The sequence below is a fragment of the Lagopus leucura genome, unplaced genomic scaffold (assembly GCF_019238085.1).
Source record: "Lagopus leucura isolate 7727_CA_CO unplaced genomic scaffold, USGS_WTPT01 Super-Scaffold_100157, whole genome shotgun sequence".
In the NCBI taxonomy this organism is placed as follows: Eukaryota; Metazoa; Chordata; class Aves; order Galliformes; family Phasianidae; genus Lagopus; species Lagopus leucura.
Window position 1 is genome coordinate 9,187,065 of NW_024962334.1, and position 15,344 is coordinate 9,202,408.

At 39.3% G+C, this 15,344-nt stretch overlaps 1 protein-coding gene across 6 annotated transcripts in view; it reads left to right on the top strand.

Moving 5' to 3' along the window:
* Positions 1-15,344, top strand: part of TOPBP1 (DNA topoisomerase II binding protein 1) — a 27,173-nt gene continuing 11,829 nt past the window's right edge. For 3 of the 6 annotated variants that reach the window (XR_006181859.1, XR_006181861.1, XM_042888858.1), the window contains exons 1-20: positions 212-360; positions 868-1,002; positions 1,585-1,728; positions 2,472-2,653; positions 2,788-2,981; positions 3,541-3,720; positions 4,092-4,261; positions 4,798-4,961; positions 5,553-5,800; positions 5,993-6,312; positions 6,850-7,022; positions 8,109-8,320; positions 8,462-8,754; positions 9,739-9,912; positions 10,767-10,876; positions 11,787-11,910; positions 12,279-12,428; positions 12,929-13,037; positions 13,605-13,797; positions 15,007-15,233. Coding sequence is in view for 1 of the 6 variants with exons in the window: in XM_042888858.1 (XP_042744792.1) it covers positions 280-360; positions 868-1,002; positions 1,585-1,728; positions 2,472-2,653; positions 2,788-2,981; positions 3,541-3,720; positions 4,092-4,261; positions 4,798-4,961; positions 5,553-5,800; positions 5,993-6,312; positions 6,850-7,022; positions 8,109-8,320; positions 8,462-8,754; positions 9,739-9,912; positions 10,767-10,876; positions 11,787-11,910; positions 12,279-12,428; positions 12,929-13,037; positions 13,605-13,797; positions 15,007-15,233 (3,583 nt within the window). In the remaining 5 variants the exon portion in view is untranslated. The other 3 variants (XR_006181863.1, XR_006181860.1, XR_006181862.1) reach the window with 3 other exon arrangements.

A 15,344-nucleotide genomic window follows, 5' to 3' on the forward strand; every position in this document is an offset into this window, starting at 1 on the left:
CGCATGCGCAATGTGAGTCGCCGTTTTCCCGCCCGCCGCGATACTGCAGGGCGCTGTGTGAGGGGTGGGCTCGGTGTCAGGGGATGCCGTGGGGGCAGCGTCCCACTGGCAGCACCGAGCACACAGCGGTGCTGGGGTTGGGGAGGGAGCGGGAGCTCTGGGTTGGGCGTGTAGGGCGGTGGCTGAGCCTCAGTGCGAGGAAGGGCCCCGGGGGGAAGGGGGGGGCTGCCGGTGGGATCGGCGCGCGAATCTCACCGGGGTTTGCTTCTCAGTTAAAGGATGAAAGGCAGCAAGGAGCTGTTCTTGGTGAAATTCGTAAAATCTTCTGGGAGTTCGGAGTATTTCTTGAAAGCTTTGGAGGTAGGTGTAAGCTGTGGGCCTGCTGGATGTTCCGCTGAGGTGATCTCGGTGGTGAATGCAGCCTGCGTGTGTACATCTGGGAATAACGCTGCACTTACCTAACAGAAGTGTTTCAGAGCAATCATACTGACCAGGTTGAACAAGTGATTCTGTCAAAACTTGCTGACGTTGAGCAAAGTGCCGGGTAGGCCCAGAAGGTCCATGTGATGGTTATTTATCCACCTTAACAGGAAGAATGTGGAGCTTTTTCCTAGCTGGAGAGGTTTGACAGAGCTGAAGGCACTGTATGACAAGCTCAGTTCGTATGCAGTGTTTAAGTCTGAACTGTGAAAAGCTGGGGGCTGAGGGAGGCTCTTTAGATGCCTTATGTCTGTTCTGCCCTGTACTATTCAGGGTGGCTCTGCTGGGGGCTGTTTCAAGTACATGTGTTTTTGTAATTTCCACAGTATTAACTATTTGTGGTTTATCAATTAAATAAATGTGGTCATATGCATTGTTTTCTTGCAGTCTATAAAAGAATTTCAGTCTGAAGAACATCTCCAGATTCTTGAAGAAGAAGCAGCACTCAATATAAAAGAAAATGATAAATCCCTTTACATTTGTGATCCTTTCACTGGTGTTGTTTTTAATCATCTCCAAAAGGTATGCTACACATCCACTTATACCAGCTATATTCTTTCCTGTCTAGGAGCTCTTATGGATGTTCTTAGACTGCACATTTTGTGTTCTTGCACTAAATACAGTAGTATGCAGTATTCACAATGAAATCTTTAGAGCTTTGGTGCATGCTGTATTTAGTGGAGAAGACAACTAGTAAAGTGTAAGGATTATTAAGAAGTAGTGGAAAACTAAATATTGTGGTCAGTGCTGATTTTGCTGGAATCAGGGAGCTGGCTCTCGCTTTTTTTTCTCCTGAGTAACATGTTTTTGTTTGACAGGCAGGAAATTGTCCAGCAGACAAAGATAGGCTGTCTGGAATCCAATGGCATGTTAGCTATAGGATGTACTGTTTTTATCAAGCCCAGAAAGCTTAAGAAGGTTGTACTGCAAATTTCCAACAGAATGTGAAAACAAAACTGTCACTTATCTAGTAAAGCTAGACAAGGATAGGCAAGGGCCCTGCCTTCCCCAGGATTCCTCAGGTACAAAGCAAACATTCCTTGCTCCAGTGTACCTTCTGCTCATTTTCTTTGTTTTGTTTCTTTTCCATGTTATTTAATTCAGCTTGGTTGTAGAATTGTTGGACCACAGGTAGTCCTGTATTGCATGCAATCCCAGAGATGCGTCCCAAGAGCTGAGTATCCCGTGTATAACATGACCATGGCTGACGTAACGATATCCTGTACCACCCTAGATAAAGATGTTCGGGTAACGTATTGTACACAGTGGATGGTTTAGCAGGTTTTTCTGTGGCATGTGCTTTGTTTATTGCTATGGCATCAGTCATAGTATATGCAACTGTGATATGATAACTGTGCCTATGCCTATGTCTGATCTTTCTGTGGTTTGTAGACTATCTGTCATTTATGTAGAGAACTATGGAGAAAAAGGAAGTCTTTTTATAATGTTTGATATACAAGCATGCATGTAGTGGTGTATCTACATCACAAAAGCGTATGTAACATTGTAAAGTAGTCATTAATATGGGAATATGTGTAGTATGTAACACTGTAAAGTAGTCATTAGTATGGGAATATGTGTACATTTGAGGATTTTTTTATTTGCTGATTGAGGGATCTGTTGGCCAGCTATCATGCTGAAGACAACATATTTCTGGTTTTTCAGTCTGCAGTTAACATTAATTATCCAGCCAGCTGTACTTCACATGAGTTATGCTAAACTCTCCTTTTTATATATTACAACATTGTCGTTTTATATATGCTACCTGAAAGAACAACCACCAGTAAATTTTTTTACTTATGGTAGTAACATCTTTACTTTACTTTTACTTATTATATTGTTTACTGTCCATGCAAATAAAGTGGAATTGACATTTTTGATTAGTTTTTAGAAGAAACCACTGAGAATTGAAACTGATTTATTTTTGAATGTGACGTAGGTTCCTAATTATTTTTTTTCTTTTGATGATTTTCTGTAATTTCTCTATTCAGGAAGAAGTTCATAAATATGTACAAATGATGGGTGGACGTGTGTACAGAGACCTCAATATGTCAGTAACTCATCTTATAGCAGGAGAAGTTGGCAGCAAGAAATACTTAGTAGCTGCTTCTCTGAAAAAACCTATTTTGCTTCCTTCTTGGGTTAAGACACTATGGGATAAATCTCAGCAAAGGTAATGGAAACTGGAACGAAGTAAAACTTACTTTGTGTTGGGTCCCAGTAATTCTTATGGTTATGCACACTGCTTGCTTTTTCTAATTGAGACCAAAAAAAAGCATATTTCTTTTCCCCCTTTCATTCTTTTAGCATGATGAGATATACGGATGTTAACATGGAAGACTACACTTGTCCTGTGTTTCTTGGCTGTACGATTTGTGTAACTGGCTTAAGTAGTTCAGACAGGAAAGAAGTCCAGCGCCTCACGGCTGAACATGGTGGGCAGTATTCAGGGCAACTCAAGATGAATGAATGTACTCACCTCATAGTTCAAGAGCCAAAAGGTAAAACTTACAGTGTGCGTATTATTTTCCCTCCTTGACTTGAAGTAGCGTTGCTCTTGCTGCTTCTGTATAGAAAAGTGGTGTTGATGGGAAGAGTAGCATGAGGCACTCTTACCTTGCTCTAAATGTTAGAATGTGCTGGCACTGGCTCTATATCACAGTTTATTCAGTAGATAGAGCAAAATAAAACTGAAAAACTTCTTGTAGGTGGAGCTTATCAAAAGTGTATGGCAAGACGACATACTGTTAGCAGTGCTGTTAGTGGTGAAACCCTTGATGAAAGCTCTGCAGAGGGCTTCTTCATACTTTGCTGGTTTATAATGGTTTCGTGCCCTGTGATGCAGTACCATGAGCTCACTGTCAAGGAGATTTTATTCCAACTTTAAATAAAGGCAAGTAAATAGCAGCTCATGAGATGAGTTCAAGGTAGTACAACTTGCACCCCAAAATCAGTTATTTGAGTTTTCAGATTTTAATGTGCATCCATCTTTCAGTGAACACAGATGCACCAGTCTTTTAGTAACTTGCATTTTTTTTAAATTTTATTTTACCTTGAAAGGTCAGAAGTACGAATGTGCCAAAAAATGGAACGTCCACTGTGTGCCTGTGCAGTGGTTTTCTGACAGCATTGAGAAGGGCTTCTGTCAAGATGAGGCAATGTATAAAATAGAGACTGGATCAAAACTAAGCAGTACACCCAGTACCTCCACACCCACCAGTCATGCCAGCAAGCTTGACAGTAAGTAACACCTTTTAGAATGCATTTAAGGTAAGGTATAAAACGTTTGGAATAGAAAGAAGGAAGAACTATTTAAATTTAGTAGAGTGCTCTCTACTTTTGTAGTGATAATGTTTTGAAACTTGGTTTCTGCTTTGCGTATGCAAAAAGCTGAAAAGGCACATAAGCACTGTTTCTAGTAAGAACAATATTCAGATACGTGTGTAAATAAAACCTTGGTTTAACCAAGGCCTTACTTATCTGCTCTTCAGACTACATTTTCTTTTAGTGCAACAAAATCAAGTGTGACATCTATTTTTTTTTTCTTTTTCAATTAAGTAATGGAAAGAGAGGAGCCAAAAGTAATGCATCTTCTTTTGTTTCCATTACAGCTCATTCCCTTTCGGACGTCAGCTGCATTTCCAATGTAAATTTGAGTAGAGTTAATGAAACTGCCTGTAGTTCTGCAACGAGCAGCAGACTGGATCCTCCTCCTGATGAGTTGGAGAACTTGGACATAAGCACTTTTCAAGCTCCTGAAGATTTATTAGATGGCTGTCGAGTATGTTTAACAATAGACTTATTCCAAATGTTCCATCTTCACATGTGGAAGCACACTAGATTGAGGTGCTGGCAGTTGCTCCTAGAGAAAATTATGTTGCTTTATCAGCAGCAAGTAACACGTTTCTGTTCAATTTATATACTAGCTTTTGTGTGCCAGGAGCATAAAAAATAAATTCATTATATTAAATGTATAATATGCCTGCATTTTCATAAACATACTTTTAAATACAGTAGTGAATGGGTTCCAGAAATGGTGTGTGATTTTGCTTTTTGTTACTTTGTTTTGTTTATACAACTTCTGTTGTGTAAACTGTTGGTTGGCTGTTTGTTACATTATTCAATATTCAGATGTTTCAAGAATAATGTACGAAGATGAATTAGTCAAATTGTGAATGCTTCATTTCTCTTTTTTACTTTTCTGAAATTACATCACTTATTCCTGAGTTGTAGAACAGTCATAGCAAGCTGTATCAAAATAGTCTACTTTTTTTTCTTTTCTTTAAGGCCTTTATCTTTGCTGTGTTCTCATTGCAGGTCTATCTGTGTGGCTTCAGTGGTAGGAAGCTGGACAAGATGAGAAGGCTTATTAACTGCGGTGGTGGTGTTCGATTTAATCAGCTTAATGAGGATGTTACCCACATCATTCTGGGGGAAGACAGTGGCGAGCTGAAGCACTTTTTGGACAAGACGCTTCACAGGTTCTGATAGCTGTGTTGCCTAATGTTGCTATGTGTTGTGTGATTTGGCCGGGGCTGTCTGAGCACTTTACGATGGGACATTAATCAGGGGTTGCTGAAGCAAAGGCAACAGCCTAAGGACTACTTCTGCCTTGCTTGCTTTCTCCTACCAACTCATGAGCAAGAAAATATGTATTGATTTAGAAATCCTAAGTAGCTCTTGTCATAAATAAGGAGAATTACAGCTGGTGTTTGCAACTCCTTCCTGACGTGCTCTTCAATACTGTAAATTTTGGGTTGCTATGAGTTGCCTCAGTAAATAGAAAAGTGTTGACACTGGTGATTAATGTATTAATACACTGAGGAGGAAGGATTTGGCAACCCAGCAGTGGGCTGCTATGATGCTGATATAAATTGTAGAAAATAAAAAAGAAACTGTCTGTTCTCATACTTAAGCATGAAGTCGTAAAGTCTGTAAAGTCTGCTTAGCATGCCTTAGTATTGGAGTTACAGACTTAAGGTGCACATGTGTACATAGTTTGTAGAGTGGAAAAGAAGAATCACAGTTCTGAGACCTGCTGTAACTTGTTTGTATAACGCTTTATTTTATAGGCCTCATATAGTGACAGCAAAGTGGTTACTGGAGTCGTTCAGTAAAGGCTATCTCTGTCCAGTGGAGCAATATATCCCTCAAAACTACCAGCTGTTAGTGAATACAGTTTTGGAACAGCCTGATGCAAAGTTAGTTCTTCCCAAAAACAACAGCATCTTGAAGAAGAAAGCCGTGAATGTTGTAAAGTTCCAGCAAGCTGCAGAAGACGACTTCCTCTCTCAGTATGTCAGTAATGATTCTACATTAGGTAGGTGCAAGGCTTAGCATGCTGTTGACAGTTAAACAGGTCATGTAGAATTTGAGTTTTCAAGCATTTAATTATTAAAAGTTGAGTATTTTAACTTCAATATTGTATTTTTAGGAGTCATTCTCCATGAAGCTGTTTCAAGTTGTCCTTGTTTTTGTCAAACTGCTACTCTTTTGTTTTTTTTTCTTCTAGTTGAAGCTGAGAAACTAGCATGTGGTAGCTTCAATGATGTTACTCATGTGACTGTTCAAGAAGAAAATCAGTCTTCTGTCTGTAATGGTTCTTTGGGAGAGCCTTCTGCACTGGATGAAGGAGGTGTATTTGCCAGGAAGAGATTTCTTCTTTTGGGTTTTGGAGAAGAAGATGAGTCTTGCATTGCAGATCTGATTAAGGAGCATGCTGGGAAAACTGTGCCGCTGCAAAGCAGAATCATTGCAGACTATGCTGTGGTACCTTTATTGGGGTGCTCTGTGGAGCCAACTGTTGGTGATGTTGTCACGAATATATGGCTGGTAAGGGAGTTATATTTTCAGTCCAGTGAGTGAACATACCTATTATAAATATGTCTTGCTAGAATGCAGAGTTACTGGTGGTTTTTCTGCAAATAAGACGTTGAGAAATTAGTCTTATTTCTTTTGGAATTTGCTAAATGAAAGCATTCCTTAAAGCCTCTGCATCTTTATGGTATCTTAGCTATTTCAAAGATGAAATTTTCTACAGGCTTGTTAAATAAGACTCATGACTCAAAGGCTTCTGGTCTGAGGGTCTGCCAGTACTTTAGACTCATAGAATGGCTTGGGTTGGAAGGGACCTCAAAGTTCATTTAGTTCATTTAACCCTGCTGCCAGGGGCAGGGTTGCCAACCACTAGATTGAGCACTAATCAGGCTGTCCAGGGCCCTGTTCAGTCTGGCCTTGAACATCTCTAGGGATGGAACATCCACACCTTCTTGTGGCAGACTGTTCCAGCACCTCACCACCCTCTGAGCTATTGCAGTTTTGTGTTGCTGTTTGGCTTGATCTGTGATTTATACTGTCGTCTTTTTTAAGGTAACGTGTGTGGAACAGCAGCTCCTCTTAGATCCCCAATCCAATCCACTTTTCACACCAGTCCCAGTAATGGAAGGAGTTACTCCTTTGGTGGACTGCGTTCTTTCTTTTAGCCAATTTACTGGTGCAGAGAGAGACTCACTGGTTTATCTGGCAGGACTTCTAGGAGCAAGGTATATTCCTTTCTGTTCTTATACAGCCACTGTGATTAAATCGCTTACAAATTTCTTCTTTTATAGAATTAAAATGTTTCAACATAAAGTTCTTTTGGGTTCTGTTCATCTAAGTTATGACTGTGTAAATATTTCCCACTCCATTAGAGAAATCTGGTCTGTATTCACACAGCCTGATTTTTGCCCACATCCTCTGACTTGGTAATTCTATAAATTTGCTGACAAAATTGACACAAAAATGTCAGTTTTTCAGATGTCAGATTTTCTACATTCATAGAATCATAGAATGGCTTAGGTTGGAGAGGACATCAAAGATCATGTAGTTGCAGCCCTCCCTGCAAGGTTGCCAACCACTAGTCCAGGCATGCCGGATCCCTTCCAACCTGGCCTTGAATGCATCTTGAGATGGGGCACCCACGACCTCTCTGTGGTTCCAGCAGCATGTTCCAGCACCTCGCCACCCTCTGAGTAAAAAATTTCTACCTAACATCTAATCTAAATCTCCCCTTTGTTGTTTTTTTTTTTTTTAGTTCAAAGCCATTTCCCCTTGTTCTCACTATCAGACCATGTAAAATTTAGTCCCTCTCCTGCTTGTAAGCTCCTTTCAATTACTGAAAGGCCGCAATGAATTTTCCTGCAGCCTCCTCTTTCTGGACTGATCACGCCCAATTCCCTCAACCTGTCTTTATAGGGAAGGTGCTCCAGCCCTTCATCATCTTTGTCACCCTCTGGATCCACTCCAGTAGCTCCATATCCCTCCTGTACTGGTGACCCCAGGCCTGGACACAGTGTTCCAGATGGGGCCTCGTGGGCAGAGCAGAGGGGGACAATCACCCCCCCACTCCCTGCTGGCCACTCCACTTTTGGTGCAACCCAGGATAGTGTTGGCCTTCCAGACTGCAAATGCAAAAGCAAATGCTGCTTTTTGTCCATTAGCATCCCCAAGTCCTTCTCTGCTGGGAAACAGGCCTTGGATAATTCTGCTGGTTCTCTTTGTGTCACTTGAATGTATTTTATAGCATTATAAACTTGCCACAGGTTAACCTTATTTATGACTAAATAAATGTTTTATTAATCTAATTTTAGAGTCCAAGAATTCTTCGTGAGAAAAGCCAATGCAAAAAAGGGAATGTTTGCAAGTACCCATCTTGTGGCGAAAGAGCCGGATGGTTCCAAGTATGAGGCTGCAAAGAAGTGGAATTTGCCTGCAGTCACTGTAGCTTGGCTTTTGCAGTCTGCAAGGACAGGAAAGAGAGCAGACGAAAGCAAGTTTTTGGTTGAACATGCAGATGCTGAAGGTTGGTTATTAGCAAGCTAGGAAATGTGGGAAGGAAGGTCAGATGAATGAATACACTTTCAAACAAGTGTATGTGATATCTGTGTTTTTTTAAAAGAGAAATCAGATGGCTTGCTTATATTTCGTTTGTTTCCTTTCAAAGATGAGAGTTCCATTACTAAGCTTAGCAAGACACCACCAACTACTAAATTTCCTGATTCTCCAGAACGACCTGCTTATCTCCACAAAGCTGGAAAAAAGCCAGCCGTCACCCCTCTTGATATCAACAGGTTTCAGAGTAAAGCTTTCCAAGCTGTAATCTCCCATCATGCTGGGAAAACAGCAACTCCTCCTGCAGCAGGAGGGCTGCTACAAAAAGAACCATCTTTACACCTTGATACACCATCAAAATTTCTTTCCAAAGACAAGTTATTCAAGCCTTCTTTTGATGTAAAGGTAATGCTCTTTGCAAATTTTTGTGTTGATAGAGCCATTGAATTTAAAGATATGCATAAACTTAAAAACAGCACAAAAATGTTATTGTAAGCCTCTTTACCCTGTTAACTACAGCCTTTCTATTTCGAATATAGCCAGAAGAACGACCTCTGTTAATTTGCATATATTTCTAGTTAACAACCTGTGAATTAAATCTGTTGCATAGTAGATGTTTTAATGTCGTTAACAAAGCTCCTTTGTGCCTATTGCATCTTACGTGTTCTACACCTCATAGAACATAATCTGTTCTTTACATTGAACGACTGAGAAATACAACCAGAAGGCTTGTTAACTCCTCCAGATATTAGGAAACAAATGTTTACTTGTTCTGTGATGAAACACTAATGACTTTAATAAAGAAAATTATTACTGCAAATTGAAAAATGGGTTAGGGCTTTGAGTTCACTGTCTCACTCTGAAAGCCATGAAAAACTATCAGCCTTAAATCATGGTGAGGAAACCACCAGGAGTGCTGGAATAGCTGTTGAGTGAATTGAATGTGCTTGTGAAGCCTTCAGATTTGTTTTTCATTATCAAGGCCTTGATTAGAAGGTGAATTCACTGATTTTTCAGCCAAGTTGTTGGGTTTTTGTGCTAGTGGATTTTTTTCCCCGCTCCTCCCTTCCCCCCCCCTCTTCCCTTCCAATGGGACAACGCACATTGGAAATGGTTGGGATTGGGAGTACCTGGATTTGGCTGCTGGCTTCTTTCCATTGCAGGCAGTTCTCCCCAATGACAGTGAAAAAGAGGATTAAATCATCTCTTTTCTTCTTCCTGTTTTAAATTTGTATACTCTGAGATTGGGATTCTCTTGTATAGTTTTTGTGCAGTGGTACTTTGATTTGTGCTTGCTAGCTGCTACTGTAGGACACAGTCCTGATTTTACGAGAATGTTGGTTGTAACACCTTCATGAAGGTCAGTCAGTTACTTTGTTTTTTTGGTAGGATGCTCTGGCAGTTTTGGATACTCCAGGAGGTCTTGGTCAAAGGAACAGGAAGCTGAGCACCCCTCTTTCTGAAGTCATTGGCAGAAACCTGAAATTGGCACTGGCAAACAGCACTCGGAATACAGAAGCTCTTACTGCCAGCCCTCAGCTGAAGGCTGCACAGCCAGAAGTGGTAGGAGATTTTGGTTTTGAGCTTTTGGAACATAAATTGATTAAGAAAATGCTGTAACTTTTGTGAGTTAAGCTATAAAGGAGTTTGTGCATTGTGATAGATCTGAGTAAAAATGTGTATGATTGTGCATCTTCAACGGTGAATAAAGCAAGATAAGACACTAGGCAGAAATTTAAAAATCTTTTTCTCCTGTCTGTACTGCCATCCCAAATACTAAGGAGTTGCTAAGCTGCATGGTTTATAAAGCTGTGACAATTCAGTTTTTGTTGTATTAGGATAGTAGGGTTTTATAACAATTAAGAAGCTCCTGGGCTCCTGATGAGCAGGATTAAATATTTCACATTGCACTGAAGTTCAGAGCTCCAGCCTAATCTACTCAGAGAAACCAGGCAAAGAAGTGAGAGAAAAGAGTTTTTAGTACTGCTTCTCATGTTGTTGCACATGTACTACAAAGGATGGGATGAAACTAATGGCATTCAGTAAGGGAAGGTTGTTACTTCTTATTCTGTAGTTTCTGAACTCTAACCTTTTCACTCTGGTAGAGTGCAATGTTTTCATGGAATCAGGCTTGATAATTCCTTAATTTTGGTGCTTAGGGAAGTGGTCAGTCTGTGATGAAAAAAGCACAGTATGGTTTAGGGAGACTGTCTAAGAGTGAATCTTTTGTCTTTGGATTCCTAGTGCTTGGAAGGCTAGTTGTGCTCTCCTTTGACGTGGAGATTGGGAGAAAAAAAATGTTTGCCTTTTCCTGTTATTGGAAATATTATCACATATTGCACTAAATACTTAAATATTTGTGTTATTCATGCAGACACTTTCTAAACATGATTTTTTCTTTCCCTGTACTTGAACAGGAAGAAGAGCTCAAGCCTCTAGCTGGTGTTGTTATATGTGTTAGTAAAAAACTTAGTAAGAAGCAGAGTGAATTGAATGCTATAGCAGCTTCTCTTGGTGCAGACTACAGGTATCAGACAATAAAGCACAACTTCTAAGCTTCTGCACTGTGGGAATTAAAATAAATATGAATCTTAGTATTCTAATACCCTCATCTGTGGGACCTCTTGCTATAGCTGAACTTTAAGTTTCACCATCTTAAATGATTTATGTCCAAGAATACAGCCACACGCTAATATAAAACAAGTCATGTTTTCTCTGTGTTCCTGATAAGTCCATCTTGACAAAACTTTATCCTGAACTCTACTAGTGTTGCAGAAAAATGTTCTTTCCTCTTTTTTTTTTTTTTTTTTTTTTTTTAAATGCAGAAGATACTGAAATTTTTGGCATTTGGGAAGTTTAAAATTGACTTCAGATTTTGAATCTGATCTGAATATGTGCGTGTGTCTCTCTGGCTCAGAACTAATTATTTTACAGGTTGTGAACATGGCTAAGTTCTGTGATTAGAGAAACTAAAAAGAATAGGTTGTTACTGAGAGGAACTACAAACTATTTCCATTAGATAACAAGTTAATTTTTATGAGTTTACATTTTAAAATCCTATATTTTATTTTGAGCTTCATGGACTGGTATTCCAGTTGCAATTCAATATATAAGTAAAAGAAAAGCACATAACAAACTGCTCACACTTATTTTTAGAAACTGATTTGGAACTTCATTTACTTAGTAGTAACAACAAATCAAAACCCCAAACTGTCTTTTATACCTTTGTCAGACTAAGTTTTGTTTACTTCAGAAATGCTTTCAGAAGAGATTGAAGGCGTTCTGTCCTGAAACTGAAAGTTGTCTTTCTTTTGTTATGGCTAAGTAAATAATGAGCACACTTTCTTCATCAAAGTAGGTATATTTCTAGGATCAGCTGCTGATTCTTTTAGATAAGTAATTATATTCTCCAGTTGTATTCCATTTTTATTTTCTAGATGGTGTTTTGATGAAACAGTAACGCACTTCATCTACAAGGGAGGGCAAAACGACAACAACAAGGAATACAGATCAGTTAAAGAACGAGGAATACATATTGTTTCAGAACACTGGCTTTTAGAGGTATGAAGCTTGTTTGCTTTTTTTCCCCCTTTTACTAAAAGTGAACAGAAAAGAAGGCTTAAAACTCATTAGATAGCAGTTGATTTTCTGTTGGAATTTATGTTGAGCATATATAGGAATTGATGTTTCACATTCTGCTTTGAACTTACGAACATTTTTTGCTGGCATACGTTTCCCTTGTACTCTGTAAGGGAAAAAGAAATTCTCTTCCATTCAGCAGTTCTGCTACATGTTTCCCAGAATGAGAGCTGCATTTTTCTCTGGTGTAAACTACTTCTTTCAGTGATCCTTTTCCTGTACTTAAATACGGAACTTGTATTAATTTTTCCAGTTTCTCATCTTTATAATATTAACTAATATTGTTACAGTGTGCCCAAGAATATAAACGGCTTCCTGAATCTCTCTTTCCTCACACTTACAATCCCAAAATGAGCCTGGACATCAGTGCGGTGCAAGATTTCAGGCCCTCCTCTTCCAGTAAGCTTCCACCCACTGGAAAACCAGCAGAAGAAAGTGAGGTATGGTGTGTGATAGAAATTCATGTTCTGTGGCATCATTGGAATTCAGTTCACGTGGCTGTTATGTTGAATGTAATAAACAAAGTTGATTCTTTATTCAGTGATATGCTGAAGCAGATTTCACTGCTAATTAATTGCTATTGCAGATGCTGCTTCATGCTTTTCCTGCATTTATAATTCTCTTCTGGGACAATAGAAGCAAACACAGACATTTCAGGATTAGAAGTGCTTTCCACATCCGAAATAGCGTAGTCCATTCCTTGCCTTCTTTTTTAAGTAAGCAAGAGATCCAAGGCATAAGCTTGACTTAGTAGACCTATAGACTGCAGAGTAGGTGTTGTCATTAATGCTATTTTTCGCTGTCTTACTGATGTGGTGGCAGAAAGATTGGCTTGTTCTAAGGCAAGATTATTCTTTATCAGAATTTTCACAAATGATGAACGAAGGTAAAAACAAAAGATGTGGTATTGAAGAATTCTACTTGTCTTTATTGGCTTTAGGTTATTCCAGTGGATGAAGATGATGCTGAAGATGATTTAACTACTGACCAAATAAAGGAAACAGTTGGCACAGGAGGAGAACACGTTGGAATAAGTGAATCCAGGGGAGGTAAGTATAAATTCCTGTTCTCAGAATAGTCACCTAATGTCAAACTGCCAGTGTAAGCCTTCTACAGTTTCAGGTGCTGAATGTTAAGATGTGAAAGCTTTAGCTACTGTATCTGTTTACCAGTCAAATACAGCTAGCCATTGTTGGTCCATATGAGGGAGGGTTTTGCTCTCTAGTATAAAGATCTTGCCAGCCCATAAAAAATAGGGTAATCCATTACAAATTACTTAGTTGCTATTTCTTTAAAAAAAAAAAATCAAAGTTTGATTCTTAGCACAGAAAATCAGTCTTGTATACATTTTTGTGTTATGTGAAGAAAAGTGTTACAGGAGAGTTGTGGAATATAAGGCAGATCACAAGACAATTTCAGAAGTGATCCACATGTGAATTCCTGCTTGTGACAAGAAAGGGGTGACTTCAGTGATACATTGTTTTCCTGGATAGTCTTTCCTTCCTTGATTGTATAACCTTCCTCCCTGATACAGGGGAGGAAATTGACTTGTATGGCTGTACTTTCCCCTTACTGTAGTAATCTTGATCCTGTGGGCTTTGTTTATTCTCTTGAAGTTTTAACCCAGGCACTGGAAATGAGGGAGAGCTTCCAGAGGCAGCTGCAGGAGATCATGTCTGCCACATCAATAGTGAAACCACAAGGACAAAGAGGATCCCTTTCAAGGAACAGTTTTGACAGTTCTCCAGCCACTCCTGATAGCGCACGGTCTGTGCGAAACGGCCGCAGCAGGGCCTTGGAAGCTCTAAGGTATTGATTCTCATTTCAGTGTATCTTATCTTGTCCTCTCTACTCAGTCACTGAAACATGAACAGATCTCCAGGGTTTTCAGTTGTATTGTCTTTCTGTTCTGATATACTTCATTTTCTTGTAATTTAGAATCTTTAACAAGACCTGCTAGATAAAATCAGAACATTATCTTAATCCTAAGATTACATATAAATGAGTATATTTGCTTTTCAAAAAAGTAGTAGAATATAATTGCTTTTTAATATTGAAGTGAATTGTGCAAACCAACTAATTTGTCTTCAGGTTAGTTATATTGTTAGAGATATTTGAGGAAAACAGTGCTGCAATATTTCAGTACCTCAGTCATCTACAAATAGTAGTTGTTCTTTGTATAATCAATAGATATCAAGACATTATAATCACAATATAATTGTATAATCAATAGATATCAAGATGTTATAATCACAATATAATCAAGAGAGTTAGGCAAAGTAGACAATGATAACAAAAAGAGAATAAGTGGAAGAGCTTACCCTTTGGCTGGGTTCACCACAAAACACCAAGAGAGGTGATCTCCAGAAGAGATCCTTCCCTACTGGAAGCCAGCTCTTAAATAGGTCTAGGAGGGGTGCAGCCTGGCTCCACCCCTTCTGGCAGCACAGCTGAATTGCCTTCACCTGTGCTCCTCTGGCTGACTCATGGCTTGCCTCAGGTGATTAATCAGAGGTTCAGGCCGTGACTCAGCAGTTCCCATACAACAAATTGTAATTGTTCTTATAAAGCATTTTGTGAATATTTATCCTCTTTTCGTTTCTCTCTGTGTAATCACAGTGAATAGGATTTTAGCTCCAAGGGTGCTGAGCTCCAGTGAGAATGTAATTGAAATCTTGCAAAATCATTCCTTTAGTTGGGAGTTTATTTGCAAATTAAAAGATTCAGTAAAGGGTAGAGTTGCACTGATTATGGAATAATTTATCAGTGTGACACATGGTGAAAATATCTCCTGCTTACATTTTGGTTGCCTTTTTTCAGCCACACTGACCCTTAAATCTACAAAGACAGATTGCCAAAGTTGCTTTCATACTGGAGGCTTCCACGTTTCTGGGCATGCTTTCTAATAATGTCGCTTGGATGTTACAGTTGATGTGATTGTTAGAACGTTACCTCCTAGCATGGTAGTCTTCTGTAAAAACAAAGGAATATTTAAGGTATCTGTGCTTTTTCCCTCAGGCAATCTCGTCAGGCTCTCACAGATATCAACACGGAGCCATCCCAGAGTGAGCAGATCATCTGGGATGATCCTACAGCAAGGGAGGAGAGAGCGAGACTTGTCAGCAACTTTCAGTGGCCTAACAGTCCTTCCCAGTACGCAGAGCAAGCTCAGAGTAACGTTAATAGGAACGTGGATGAGTCTACCTTCAAAGGGTCCATAGCTGACGCAGAGATTGCTGGTATAGGTAAAATGAAATCAGAAATAAAATACCATTTTTCTTTGCTACAGCATTGGGTTGATCTTTGGAGATTTTAAAATATGGTAATGCTTAAATTTTACTTCAAAAATACCAGAT